At 41.2% G+C, this 15,136-nt stretch overlaps 1 protein-coding gene across 20 annotated transcripts in view; it reads right to left on the reverse strand.

Moving 5' to 3' along the window:
• Positions 1-15,136, reverse strand: part of celf2 (cugbp, Elav-like family member 2) — a 216,429-nt gene that overhangs the window by 25,170 nt on the left and 176,123 nt on the right. For all 20 annotated transcript variants that reach the window (XM_072377041.1, XM_072377040.1, XM_072377046.1 and 17 more), the window contains one exon: positions 11,093-11,172. In XM_072377041.1, the coding sequence (XP_072233142.1) occupies positions 11,093-11,172 (80 nt within the window). The remainder of the gene's footprint in view (positions 1-11,092; positions 11,173-15,136) is intronic.

The raw sequence follows: 15,136 nt of genomic DNA on the forward strand, positions 1-15,136 counted from the left end.
ACAATGAAAAAGAAAAAAGGAGAGAAGGAAGCAAAAGAGAAGATGAGAAAAAGTAAATGAAGAGAACATGAATAAGGGGAAAAATAGATACAAGAAGAGGGAAGTTGAGACACAAAAGAAGGATAAAATGAGGAGAGGAGGGAAGATGGACAGAGGAGGAAACAAGAGTAAAGAGGAGAAAATAATAAAAAGGAGAGAGGAAGAGAAGAAAAGAGACAAGGAAGCAAGGTAAGAAAAAAAAGGGGAGGACAAAGGTAAAAGGGAGAAAATGGGAGGAAGGGAGCGGTATAGGAGGATGAAATAGAAGGAAAATGGAGAGGAGAGGAAGAATGGTTAAGACCTTTAAACATGTAGGTGCACACACACTTGTTTACTATGCAGGATAAAAGTGGGAAGAAAACACACCCAATAGGTAAAAATAGTTCATGTATTTATTGTGTGTAATGAAAGTAGGGAAATTAAAGTTTCTGCACTGATGGAGAAAAAGACAAAAAAAAAAAGACCTAAAAAGTACATCCAAAAAGACCAATCAACCCACGTTTCTGCCTGAAAAAAACCATAACTTTCAGCACAGAAATCAAAGACAAAAATCTATTCTCAATTAAAAAGACCCTGTAAAATTCCCTCTCACACACCGGCACTCGTATTAACACACTCAGCGACACAGGACACGCACACAGTCGCACAGGAAGCTTGACACGAAAGCCAGTGGGCTTTCTTCTTTCCACCCACAAGGGCTCAGTTATCTTTGAGTCCAAAACGGTTTCACCAGACTCAGATTTCCCGACTTCTCCAACTATTTCATCATCTCATATGGAGAGAGATGTGTGTGTTAGAGTGTGGGGGTGTGAGTGTAAGTGAGTGAGAAAAAAGACAGTGTTTGGGATAACCAGGAGAGGGTGAGAGGGCAAGAGGGAGATTTAGAGATGTGGACAATCATAAGAAGTGCATCTAATTTTGTGGATTTCTGTTCCGCAGGGCTGCTCTGTGTGTGTGTGAGAGAGAAAGAAACAGCGAGCGCAGTAAATGAACACACACAGGTGAAGTGAATAACATATTGGACATCTAGCACACACACTTAGAAACAACAAAAGGAAACACAACACTCCTGATGACGGTTACAGTGAAGCTGAAAGTGATAATCCATCGCAACACACCATTACTCGCACAGTGCAATCAAAGCTTAACTGGGGGCAAATCCGTTGGAAAACAAGGGCAATCTGCCACAGGAGGATAAAAACCTTTTGATTGAAACGTTTAGTTTGAGGCACTCGGTGAAGGAGAGAAGGGATTTGGCTACTTTGCAGATGGTGCGACACATTTAGAGTTGAGAGACGGAGTGTGTCGGGTGTGTGCAACCGAGTGAGTGGAGGTGTCTGTACAGGTGGAGAATGTGCCATTTGAAGAAACCAAAATTTAGAATTACAGCACAAAAGTCTCGAGCCACCCCTCATTCAGCTCTTCTTTGGATGTTGGCTGCCTTTTTTTCTGTTCTCTGTCAAGATGATCCCACACTGCTTGAATAATGTTGAGGTCCAGGCTCGGGGGAGGCTTCATCCCTCCATAAGACCTGTTGCTACTGGTTTTCAGTCCACTTCGTGCATCATTTGGCCTACCTCAGCCCTTTCTCCTTGTTTCCTTGCTTTAAGAATGGCTTCTTGACAGCCACTCTTCCATGGAGATCCATTTCTGACGAGGCTTTCGTGAACAGTAGATGGATGAACTGAGGGTCCAGATGCATCTCTCAGGTCCTGTGTCAGGTCATTGCTAGACTTTTTTTTCCCTTTTTCTTAAGTAAATCACTTTTAGATACTGTTCCTCTGTTGCAGATAGTTTTTTAGGCCTGCCACTATATTTTTTTTCCTCCACTTGCCAAGATACAATTCAAAATTGTTTATTGTCTGTTATGTACAGTCCTATGGCTGTCCTATGTACTGCACTGGTTCATCCCTCGAGTTAGATGCCTTTGTATACTTCAATAATCATTAGGTTACTGTGAAGCAAACAAAAGCCTCACACGCCTTTGGTTAAGTACAAGAACTGGACTGAAAATGAGAGCTAAAGCAACCAATGTCCAAGAGCTACTGTACATAAATCTATATCCATCATAAAACTCAACATAGAAACATAAACTATAATTGCAAAGTTAAACTTGTTTGTCACTTCTTGCCAACATGACTGTAAAAAGTGTAGGCTGCTGGAAATTTGAACTAAACATTGCAGCTTTCTTCTCCAGATTGTAAACCGTTAACCAAGATGGCAACATACTGAACATTTTTCTTTACTACAATATATATTAGAATCCAAGACTCCGCTCTTGATTATGAATAACTTCCCATCGTGTTTCTCTTTTTCCACTTCTTCGAAAGCGCTGCAAACCAACATCTACGGACATACATAAATCATTCCATCCATGCAGATATGTTTTTGTTTAAAATGTTTGGCTTTGCAGGATGACAAACAAAAAAAAAAAAGAAAAAACAGTGGCATTTCTCAGAAAAATAATCTAGAAATATGATGAACAACATTAAAACAAATATGTACTTAGTTTCTGTCCAATTCAAAAGAAGCTCTGTTTGTCAGAAGATTTAACATCTTTATTGTATATGTACGTATGGGTTTCAGTGAGTTAAATCAGCCAACCCCTCCCCTAGGGGCCGGGGCTTGACTTCAACAGCTGAATGAGCATGCCTCCTGTCTGACAGCATCTCAGCCATATCTACGCTCCTCTCCACCAGTCATTTTCCCTCGTTATTCTTTCCGCCGACAGATAAAGAAGAGGAGACGATGAGAGAAATGCAATCAGAGGCAGAGGGTTAGTCTCATCGTTGGAGACCATTCCCCTTGAGACAGGAGCTCCCTATCCCTCCCCTGCTAAATATCTCATCACTCCAGCTGACACCCAGTGAGTCAGGGGAAAATGCATCCCAGAATTAGAGCCCTGCTCTGGGAGAAGGGTGAGAGCCGCAGGTCTCTATGCTTGATGCTGCTGCTTAACCCTGAAAACTGGACTGCGCTCAAGTCTTTCGGATGATTGGCCTGTATGTGGAGGGAATATTACGGTTTATGCTGTAATTTTTGCCCAAAGAAACAAAATCATCTCTGGTTTTACCTAAGAGGATTTGCTAATAATTTATCATAGATTAGAAACAGTTTGAACTTCCATATAAACCTTGTGCGAGTATCATGCTAATCAGCCTTGGCTAAGATGAAAAAATAAATGTCTGGTAAAAAATATTCCAGTTGAAAGAAGAAAGAGGTTTTACATGAAATCAAACCTGGTGGCCTGACCAGGCACCGACCACTTATCTGTATATATTGGTGTTTTTGTTCGATTTCTAACTATGGGATTCAGCCATCGATGCTAACGCTGAGGATTTCTGAGCAGAATCTGCAGAGCACCATCTACAGTCTCAGACAGGAAAGGTTGGAGAGGCTATATGTTCTCCAGAAAATAGAGGAAGAATCAAACCTGACAACAGCTGGGCGAGTTTTTTTTTTTTTTTGCATGTGCTGTGAAGAACCGAGGAAATAAAGAATAAGATGGAGGATAAGTTAGGACTATCTCGGTGGAGAAGACGGTGATCAAGGAGCTCACCTGGCTTGCTTGGCTGTTGGCTGAGAGCCACAAGAGTCTGCCCACCGGCTAGCGGTGAATTTTTAATATTGTATCCAGCAAAGTTACCATTCTGATACTTCAACTTGCATGCAACCTAGTATAACTTAGGTCCCCCCTTGTTGAGAATAGCTCTGATTCAAGCATTTAAAGCTGAATTACCCTAATATTTTATTCTGCAGGTGTGCAAACCTGGGGGTGGAGAACATTTGCTCATCTTCATACGTCCTGACTCGCTGAATGAGGAGAAAAGAATCATATTCCAAGCCGTTTTAAGGCCATTAAAGAGTGTAAGTTTTTAATCAGAAATGCATGTTCAAAACCTAAATTTGGCCTTCTGTTGTCTTTTGATGGAAGAGATGGAGGGATGAAGCAAAACGTTGCTTAAAGTAAAGGGATTCTTAAGATTACAGCCGTAATAGGCAACAGAAAGAATTTCAGAAATGAAAAGCTGCTGTACTTAGAGACCTAACTAGATTTTCTGAAGAGTTTACAATTAAGATAACTCTTTGCAACAAACTTCAGTTGTTATATCGAGACTTCCTCAAATTAGCTTTCACATTATAAACTTCAACAAGTGCAAAAGGGAAGGTAGCAGCCTGGCCTCCATCATCTATTACACTTTGTCTATTTCAGAGCACATGGGGTGCTTGCAATGGTTGGTAGGCATTTAGAGCACATAGATGTGTGCTGGGTGTAACTATATTATGTAAAAGTAACTTTGGGACCAACTGATTTGTCGGAAATTAGCCACTTTTAAACACAAATAACAGTTTCTCATCTGTCTTGAGTCCCTGGTAAATTGTTAACATGTAATAATGCACTAGGTGTAACAGTAGCAAGCAACTAATGTTATCCAACAAGAGAATAGTCATTTATGGTCAGAGAATAGATCTGTATTAAACGCTCTCTGGATTCAAATAGCTCAACAATAATGTGCCATTAAGTCCATACTGGGTACAAAGCAGCGATTCATTTCTGAAGCTATTTCTGGAGGTAAACTTACGGCTGCAGAGAGGCAGTCTCCGATGTTGCACAACTTTCACATCTTAGAAATAAAAACATAAAGCGCCTCAAGTCTTAAAGGAACCCTTCTCACCCTGAGATGTTTCAATGGGGGTGGGGTGCTTCTTTCAAAAATGTTGTTTGTCACCTGCGTCTTGCCATTCTTGACAAATCTCATGATCAAATATGCCACACTTAGATACATATATTTACACCCATTGCACTAACTTTTGGATCATCAGAGGAACAGAAATGTGCAGTTGATGCCTTCATATTTTAGCAGGTTTAGCAGGACACTATGTGGATTCTTCTGAAACTCCTCAAAACACAAAAACTTCCATGTGTTTATGTTTGATGGATTGATAACACACTACACCTGATTCACAGACAGGTCTGTGAGGGCAGACGATGTGACAGTCTGTGGTCTCAAAATGATACAGCAGTCGGAGCAATAAGCAGCTAGTAGAAATGTGGCAACCAAATTCATAATTATGTAATTACAGCATATGGATCAGTTGTCATGCACCTGCTACAGGCTGTGATTTGAGGACTTCCTGTCCACGGGAAAAAAAAAAAGTGAAACTTTTTGTCTGTGATAGAAGTTCCAACACTTCTCAATCAGGAGTTTACTCTACTGTTGAAAAGAAAAAAAAACTCCCTGACAGCAGCTCTCAAAGGCAACCGCGGCGAGAGCATCAGACGTCTCGTCTCATCTTTCCCAAAATGCTTTCCAAATTAAACTTAGAAGCTCCAGTCAGTTTACCTTGAAAATCAATCTCAGTTTATGTGCTCCGAACCTTCCGCATCTCATTTATTTACCACTCACTCGAGCCTTTAAATGTCAAACCATCCTATCTTCCTCTGCTAACTGGAACGCAGGAGGTTTGGGGGTTCGTCCCAAAAAATCCTCACGGAAAACAAAAACCACAATGATCTTTAACATTACCTAAACTGGATCGTGTTGAATCAATTCCTTGTTGATAGATTTATTGCGACGTTGCAGTTTGCTGTCGGTATGGACAGTACGACCTCTCGATTTTGCGTCTCACTCTCTTAGTTTAAGAATCACTTCATGCAAACCAGACAGTATTTGTTAGACAGATTAAATGTGAATGAACTGATTTCCCCCTTAAACTTGAGTGCTCTAAAATAGATTTCTAAAAATATCAAAGGACCAAAAAGGAATTGTTGACAAGTCCAGGACAGTTTCTCTACAAGTACAGATTAACAGGCTATCACCACTGAAAATTAATTTTGAGGCTTGTAATTTAGGGTTTTGTATTTCGATATTTCTCTTCAGCGAGAATAGTCACAAAAACACAACGCAATTCAACACAAATCGAAGCCTTCAAACTGATTACAACATTTTTAGCTCTCGTTAGGATTCATAATACTGCTGATGTTTAAACAAAAAGTTGTTCATTTGCTGATAAGTGCTTTAAAAAAGTAATTAAAGGGACCTGAAAACGTCCTAAATCTACCAACAATGTCATTTAATTATGTGAAGTGAAGCAAAATGTTCACAGCTGTGAGATAAATGGTGAGATCTGAGATATTTAACAAATACCTAACAAAGAAGTGATTAACTAAATAATAAAATTAAGGTCTCAGCCATATTTTGTCCTACAAATGAATGAAAGTTGGTCCGAAATGCAGAAACTGAAAGGGAGACCTTTTAAGGCTTTTACTGTTTTAATAAGCGCTGGATACCAGCACAAAACACACACAGGTCCTTCAAACTGTCCGCACACATACTCATAGAACTGGGAATGTGCTGACACGGCATTCCGCGATGGACAAGATCCTAATGGACTTCAGACTACATTTGAAAGCGTGAATCGATTATGTGAGTAAATAACAGGACTTTGACCCAGGAGACAACGGATCATGTCCCTGTCTGGTAGTATTGTTGTTTTTATTCCATTCTATCCTTTGACATACCTCTGCTTTATTTCTAAGATTTTGTTTTCTTTCCCTTTTGGTTTGGTTATGACTGTGGTATGGTATAGAAAAAAAAAAACATCTCTGTTCTTCCCACAACTTAAATCTTATGGCCTTTAATGAATAGGAAATCAGTTTGGTCTGTGGGGACTATGCGGCATATGAAGACAAATCAGGACTGTTTGCAGACAGTTTGTGGCAGCTGACAGCTTCAAACCTGTTGAAACATGCCTCGAGTTTATGACAAATACAAGAGACCTGGTGGGTTTCAAGTCAGATTGACTATGATGTCTTTGGTTAAAAATAACAGGATTATCCAGCCGTACGTTGTGTCTTACACTGATTAACCTAATCACATATTTTCCTTCCACTGTCAGTGTCTCCGTTTATCCGTCTTCACTCTTCACTACAGCCGACAGACGTGTTTGTTCACCATTTAAACAGACACACCGCTGCGTTTCCTCTCATGCTCTACTTCAGCTTTTGTATGGATGGGCTCGAACTCTTCTGCATTTACCGTGTGGACGTACACATGCAGCGAGGGCAGGATAATGTGCAAGTGCCCCCCCTCCTCATGTCATGCAGATATAAGAAAACCATAACAAAATAAAACAAAACAAAAAAATAAAAATCGGCGCCAATGGAATGCCGCAGAGGGCGAGCTGGGTGCTAAATGAGTCGTTATGGAGGGAGTGAATAATGCAATGCACAAATCAACACAAATACAAGACAATGAAGCCGGCCCTCTCCTCTCTTTGTGTGTCTTTAGAGGTGCTGTAGTGAATTACCTGTCTTGCTCATATCCACTTTCATTACTGCCTGACATTCAGCGAGCATGTGCGTTTGTCTGAGGTGTGTGTGTGTGTGTGCCTGCATGTGCAGAGAGGCAACTGTGTACCTGAATGTCACAGCGTAATGAGAATGGATATGACAGTGACAGGGCCATCAATGAAAGGAGCGACGGGGCTGTCTCCCTTCTACCTCGTGACATGCGGTGCGTACGTGATGGGGAATGCACACACAAGCATCACACACACAATCTCGCTCTATCTAAGACTGTGGGGTGCAATAGAGCCAAGACAATAACCAAACTCTATTTACCAGACCTCATTCCCTCATTCGGACCCAAAGTAATTACTTTTAAATTGCAAAACTGAGGAACATTAACAAACGGATGCGGCAATTTAGGTCTGCCTGAGGCTAGACAGCTTGTTTTCAAATGGAAATTAAGGTATTTTGCCATTGTCCACTGCAATATCGCTGTGTTATGGTTTAAAGCTTTTTTTCCCTGCGTGTATGATAAAAGCGAGGGACATGGGCAGTGTTTACCAGGCCCATTGTGGCAGACGACTGCTTAGAGCGAGGATAATTCTAGCTTAATACTAACGCTGTCAGAGGAGAGTGTCACTCCTTCCACTCAGAAAGACAGGCATGTTGCTGCTGCTGCTCGGCCACATAAATCAACACTTCAATGATGTTTGAAGTGGAACACGAACAGAAAAACTCGACTCTCACACACACACACACGGGCAGACAGAAGGAGGATCACACGTTTTCCTCATGTCAGGGTCACAGGGCTTCAATAGCAGCCATGATTATCATGATCAGCTCTAATGAGGGGGCTATGGAGGTGAACGCCACTCGTTCCCTTTTCTTTAACACAGCCTGTTATTACCACTTTTTGTCCCTTCTCTCTGACTCGCATTCAAGGCTCGTCTTATAACCTGTAATTCTCTCTCAATAACAACCCTGTCATCCTGCCCTGTCACCAACGTCGATGAGGGCACCCAAAAACCAGAAGAACACAAAGGAGCTGCATCTGAGTCCCCATTACAGCACTGCTGGGGTCGCTGCACAACTGATGAGGTCTGTAACATCACCTACCAATTGTGGCAGGGTGTCAAGGGTGCCCTGTATTTGTCACAGCTTTTCAAGCCAAACTTGGGCCTGGCCTGAAAATTTGAGACCAATTGCAAGGAAATACTGAAGACGAAGATAAGACCATAAACCCACTGCCTATAACATAGTGCAGCTCTAAACTTGACTTGATTCAGCCTGAGATTTAAGGCTATTTATTGGTGTTTCAACTTCCAAAAGGACACAGTAAGGGCAGAGGGTGATTTCTAAATCACTACACATAAAAATAACCAAACCCAAACTTGAGGTGAACCTGAGGCTCAGAAAACAACTATACTACTAAAAAATCCTTTCATTCTGTACCTCTGTATCTGATTCAGCTTTGGGAGGCGAACTCCCTTCTCTTTCCCAACATCTTGATTTATGCAACCTCTTTCATGTTCGGAGACACTGAGAGACTGCATTTTTAAGATTTAAGATTCAAAAACTCCATCCCTTCCCAATAAATTCGATCATTTATTTGAGCGATTTTTCAGCATGCATTTGGCACATTGTTTCAGCCCAAGAGTGCCAACACATTCTTAGAAATGAAGTCTTGATGACTCATTCTTACAGACCATGTGATTCCTGCTGAATGACAATCATCTTATTTTCTGGGTATTCACACATTGTGGCACAGCTGAAGATGTAGGCTTCTGAGTGTTTACTTTTTCTCTTTTAACTGTAAGGCATTAGGTTTATTCTCTTTGTGCATAATAAATAATGTCAGTGACAATTACATTGGCCTTAAAAGGCAGCTAAAGTTTCATAATTAATGCCTCCATATTGCAGTAGTGTTGCTTGAGCTTCCAATTTGTGTGACTGACCATCAAGAAGAAAAAAGAAGAAAGAAAAACTAAAATGCAGATATATGCACATTTTCATCCAACACAGTAATGTGATTATTAAGAGTTGGTTCATTGAGATAAACTGTAGGTGGTGCCAATTCTCCAGTCAGAAATGCAGAGAAGGAAGGTGATACAAGATAACATAATTAAACGATTGTCAGTCATATCTCAAACAATGGAAAATAAACTGGGAATGAATGAAAATGATGGGAAGGCTGGTGACAAATAACACAGCTGTTAATGGAAAATGAGGCTCTGGAACACCTAACATTCCGACTATATGCTCTTAGAAGTGTCCTGGCAATATATTACAAGTTGGAATGGAATTATGGTATTCTTCGTAGTTTAAACCATTTCTGGGATATTTCAAGGTGTTAAAACCCTGATGGGTTTTTCTAGAAAAGGGCCACTAAAGAGTATATAACCCTAAATATATTATCAGTGCAGTGATTTGGTTTAATGTCTAAAGGTGAATTATAACTTCATAAAGAGTTTACAGTGTATAGGTATAGGTCTAGACTCTTACATCACATCTTTCCTCACTTTGCCCCCCACCCTTTTAATTTCTCATATGACATTATGTACATTTGGCATTAATGTTGTCATCAACTTGTGTTTCCCTGTGTTTCTATCCTTTGAATGGTGTTTGTTGTCCCCTCTTTTCTGTCCTTACAAACCCCAGCTGGTCGAGGCTAGAAAATTGTTTTTGAATTAACTCTGTATATATGAATTGGACTCATTTTGAATTTGATTAATTGGATTTGATTGGATTATGATTACAATGAATTGAACTCCAATTGGCTTGAATTGGACTGGATTATTGAAGAGCCTTTAGATGACATTTGTTGTAATTTGGTGCAATATAAATAAAACTGAACTGAATTGAATCAAGCGGCTTGTAGATCCCTGTATCTAGGTAAAAAAAAAAAAAAAAAGACCTACATGCACAAATAACAGGTGATTGTTTTCTGCTGTTTTAAAGTTTGAAATATCATATTTGAAAGTTAATAGGTGGTGCACGGTGATGTGGTGGTTAGCTGTGTGGAGTTTGCATATTCCCCCCATGTATGTGTGGGTTCTCTTCGGGTACTCTGGCTTATCCAAAAATATGCATGTTAGTTTATTCGGTGCCTCTAAAGGGGTGAGAGCAGGTGTGCATGGTTGCTTGTCTCATTTGACTCTGTGTGGCCATGTGATGGACTGGCAACCTGTCCACGGTGCGCCCAGCCTCTACCTTAATGACAGCTGGGATAGGCTCCAGCCTCTCCCCACCTCGCAACCATGAATCGGATTAAAAGGGTATAGAAAATGGATGGCTTTAATAGCTAACTTCCTGTGAAAACTGGACCAAACCCAAACTTTGATCAGGTGGAAAAAAGAAAACCCCTCTGCAACCTGGTAGCTATTGGCACATGAGATATAACTTTTTTGAATAAAGTAAAGCAGCTCTAATCTTCAAAAAGCACACCTGGTTAGAATGTATTAGAATAGGTAGGCCTTGCTGCAAAGTCTAACACTTTAGTTAATACTTTATGGCCCAGACTGATCAGGTTATTGGATCTATAATTAGATAGATATGGCATGTGTCTATCCCAGTTTGGAATTAAAGATAATACAGCATCTGTGTGGAAGCATTTAGATCTCTGGACATAGAAATGATTCCAACCTATTAAAGTTTAAGGCAAGAGACAGACATGTATTTACTAATGCATTTAGAGAATGAGGTGTACGTGTAAAAGGAGCTGAGAAGACAGAGAGACTTGAAGAAAGAGCAAGAGTACCGTACCTCCATTGTCTGAGACTGGTGCATGGCTTTGATTGCATTCTGTGCCATGGCTCTGGTGGAAAACGTGACAAACGCACATCCTGTAAGGAGGGAGGGGGAGGGGAGGAGGGAGGGATGGAAGGACAGTGGAAGGGAGGAGGGGGAAGGCAGAGGGGCAGAAGGAGGAGGAGGAGGAGGGGGGAAGACAAGAAAGAACAAAAACAAGACAAAAGGGTTGGACACGTTGTTGTTATAAAAAAACCGAAAACATAGATTGATACAGAGAACAGCTCACAGGCAGACAACAGTGTTCTCAGTCGCTGTGGAAACGAGCACAGTGGCATGACAACCACAGCTTGACCCCATCCCACCATGTTGCCCCATCCAAATCCACCACAAGACATCTGAGACAACCACAATAACTATCAGAGCTTAGGATGTCTTCCTCGCCTCCTTTCTCCTCCTCATCTCTTCCTGCCTCCTATTTCTTCCTCTCCCACACACTGGCCGAATTAGTCATACCTGAATTCTCTCCTCTCTCAACACTTCAGCAACGTAAAGCTTAGCAAATTTGCATTTAAGTGCTTTGAATTCATTCGAGCTATTCATTTTGCATTGTGCGTTTAATTGGTTGCCCTCTTTCTCTCTTTGTCAAACAGGAAAGAGATGTGGCAGCAGCGGGGCACAGACAGTAACTGCAGGAGCCCAGGAAGACAGGAATCAGATGGAAAATCATAATAATTCAATCCACAGAGAGATGAGGAAGAAAGAGGAGACGAGAGGAGGTGTGGTTGACCTCCTCCATGACTGACGCTGATTTTAGCCAATCAAGAGTAGACACAGCCAGAGGCAGTTTTTAGGAGAGTTTGTTATTGGTTGTATGTGGGTAAGAAGGGATGCAAGGTTGTGTTTGTCTGGCTGGTTAGGGAGTGATTAGAGGAGATAATGTGAGAAGTGCTTCAACAACACCCCAGGCTAATAATATGCTAACAAACTCACCAAGCCATGTAAGCGCAGCCAGGCCTGAACCGATTACACACATGCTCGCACATACAAACACAGACACACACATTCAGGTTCAGCTGGCTGACTTGGCTCCGGAGGAAACAACTTAAAGCCTGGGTCATCTGATAGACTCTCCCTGGCTGTGTGGATGGAATGAAAGGGCAGAGAGGAAATGGGGAGGATGGGAATGCAACAGAGAGGACGAAGAGATGTGTTAAGGGAGTAGATGTGATCATGGTCCTCTTTCATCTCTATCACAAGCTGGCTCTTGCTGTGATAGAACAAGGTGGAAAGTGATGGATGGCTGTTTTTTTTTCCTGCTCACATCAACTACACAGATTTTACATAAAGGTTCTTCCGAAAGAAAACGTAAGCCTTTGCATAAGGCCACTCGTCTCTACAGTAATCGTTTGATCATACTTTTTTTGTTCTCTTGTGCTACATTTAGGTCGCTCCATCGGGAGAAAAGCAAGATCATATTCATAAATATGTTTTTGTTGTTGCAGAAACACATTAACTGGGGAATTGTTGAAAAATGGGAAATGGGTACCACCTTTGCCCCTCCACGATGTTGCACCACCATGTTACTATCAATGCTCTAAAGAGACAGCAAAAAACACGGCTCAGAAGTCGGATTTTTGCAAATCTTTTTGACAACTCTTCCAGCAGTTTGACCATTCTTTTAGCAGAAAAACATACATACAGACACTAACTGATGTCAAAACCAAAGCTTAGTTACCACCTAAAGTCACTTTAGTCAGACTTCTTTTTAGCTGAACTTGGTAAAGAGGTGGACTTTGACCAAACTTGCAGGCTCCTCCCCTCCCTCTCTGCTGTGCTTTAGCTTTCCTTTGAAGGCCCAAACTTGTACTTAAGCAGAAAGACTCCCAAAAAAGTCCGAACAGAGTTCACATTTCATTTTTTCAGTGAATCTGTCTTGAACTCAGATTTTCTTTGACAAACAACACTGAGGCAAAGAGACAAAGACAACACTACTGAAAGTAGATTTTAAGTTGAATACATGATCGGTATCAAGTCTTTGCACTTATGACACATTTAAAAAGTTTTGCCTGCAAAGAAAAAAGGCCATTAAGTGGCCTTTTGTTCTTGCTAAGAGTAAGATTTACAGCTAAATAAATTACATCTTCATGGTCTTTTATCATTCAGGCTGTAAAATCAACAGCAGCAGTACTCGATTTTCAAAACTATTACTCCTTGTAGTTGCACAGACCTCTTGTTGATCTAATAATGTATCCAACCTCTTTTTTTCATTTTTGTGTCCTTGCCAAATAGAATGTCTGAGTTTATTCACAATTTATGTTGAGCTACCTTGGTGATTTAACGTCAGAGAAGTACAAAGATAATACAAAGAGGGAAGGTTATCACGTTCTTCAGCACTGACCTAGTAAACATGGCTTTGTGTCCTTTTTAGTGCAAAGCTGCTGTGCTAAGTGGTAGTGGTGTACATAGGATGTTTGAAAAGAGGTCACTCTTTCATCTGATTCAGGGGACTGTCTATTTTAGACAAGGGACAATCTGTCATTTAACTGGTTCGATTCCAGGAAATTGCGCCATCCTCTGCGGAGAAGCTTTGCCCCAGAACTGGAACTACTCAGTTCTGGTAGGGGGGGGCATCCATTTGGGTTGCCCCTCTAGACTGGTCGTGATGGGTCCTGGATCTATTTAAAAAGCTAGCCAGCTAAAACATCACTGACTGTCATCTGATGGAGATGTGCCGGTTTGTCTCCAGGTGGTGGGCAGAGATCTTCCTACCAAGAGAAAATATTTCTATCTTTTCTAGCCCAAAAAATGACTACTCATCTTGTGGGCCTTGATTCATTAATACTGAAGCTGTAAATGAAAAGAGTAGAAGCCATACTTTCTTTCTAGTTGGTGCTTGTCTTGTTTTTCCACAGTACAGAGATGGGACGTAGCTTGACTGCTAAAAATACCTCTTGGGCCGCATTCTGTCGTCAGTGGAGAACCACACGGTCCTTTAATGAAAGTAGGGTAGCTCCCTAGGCCCAGCCATCCACTGGTGGTGTGATCCATATTTTATTAATAGCGGGATAGCGGAGCACTCTGATTGATACTGTGGTTTAAAAGGAGTTCTGCAGAAAAGCTAGGTGGGACTGAGGGCCTTTGGGAGTTGTAGGCACACAGAAATCCTTAAAGACCTATTTATTCCCAACCTGATTAGAAGTGTTTATTGACTAGCCAGGACCAAGTTGGAGCGCAAGCATTTCCTTTTGACTTGCATCAAATGCTAAGTGGTTTATATTAGCTCTACAGAAACATAGATATTGCCATCACGTCTAAAATATTCATGAGGACAAAAGAGAGAAGCTTAAAAGGGATGGAAGATGGAAACAGGGAAGGATGATGATGTGGGTTGTCTGTGAAAAAGAGGACTAATTGATGCAAGGAAGGATTCTAGGACGGCCAGGTGAATTCAGACTTGTAGAAGCAGAGAAATGTGAGAGATTGTGTAGCTTAGTTTGAGAAAAAGACTGAATCTGGATAGAGACAACCTTGAGGAGAAAGAGAGAAAAGCCACATTGAGAAAATAAGACTCGAGTCAACGATAAAACATCCATAACGTCCGACAACCACAGAAAAAAAAAAAAAATAGATGTGACCAACAGATCAACATGGAGCCTGAGTGACGATGACAGCAACAGCTCGCGTGACAGGAGGCGGAATAGGAAGACAGAGATTTTCAAAAGCCCCTCCATCTCCTCAGCACATAAAAAAAAACACAAAGGGGAGGAGGGAGGGGAGGCAGGGAGTTTAGGGAGGATGGTAGAACTTAGGTGGGAGGGTTGGCAGATGTGTGTGCGTGTGGGAAGGAATGGTTGATGATGGAAGCTGTCCTTCTATAGTGGCTATTTAGAGTGCTACAATAGCTGAGGCTGCATTGATAGATGGGATGACTGGTTTATGGATAGCAGGACTTAACCAAATGTGATATGTTAGTCTAAATCATTTTTTGAGGGGTTATTCTCGAAATTAGAAATTCGGGTGCTGACAAATGTAATTGATTTGGCTTTTAAAAATGAC

Source organism: Leuresthes tenuis, unplaced genomic scaffold (assembly GCF_036924035.1).
Source record: "Leuresthes tenuis unplaced genomic scaffold, fLeuTen1.0.hap1 SCAF_23, whole genome shotgun sequence".
NCBI classification, from domain to species: domain Eukaryota; kingdom Metazoa; phylum Chordata; class Actinopteri; order Atheriniformes; family Atherinopsidae; genus Leuresthes; species Leuresthes tenuis.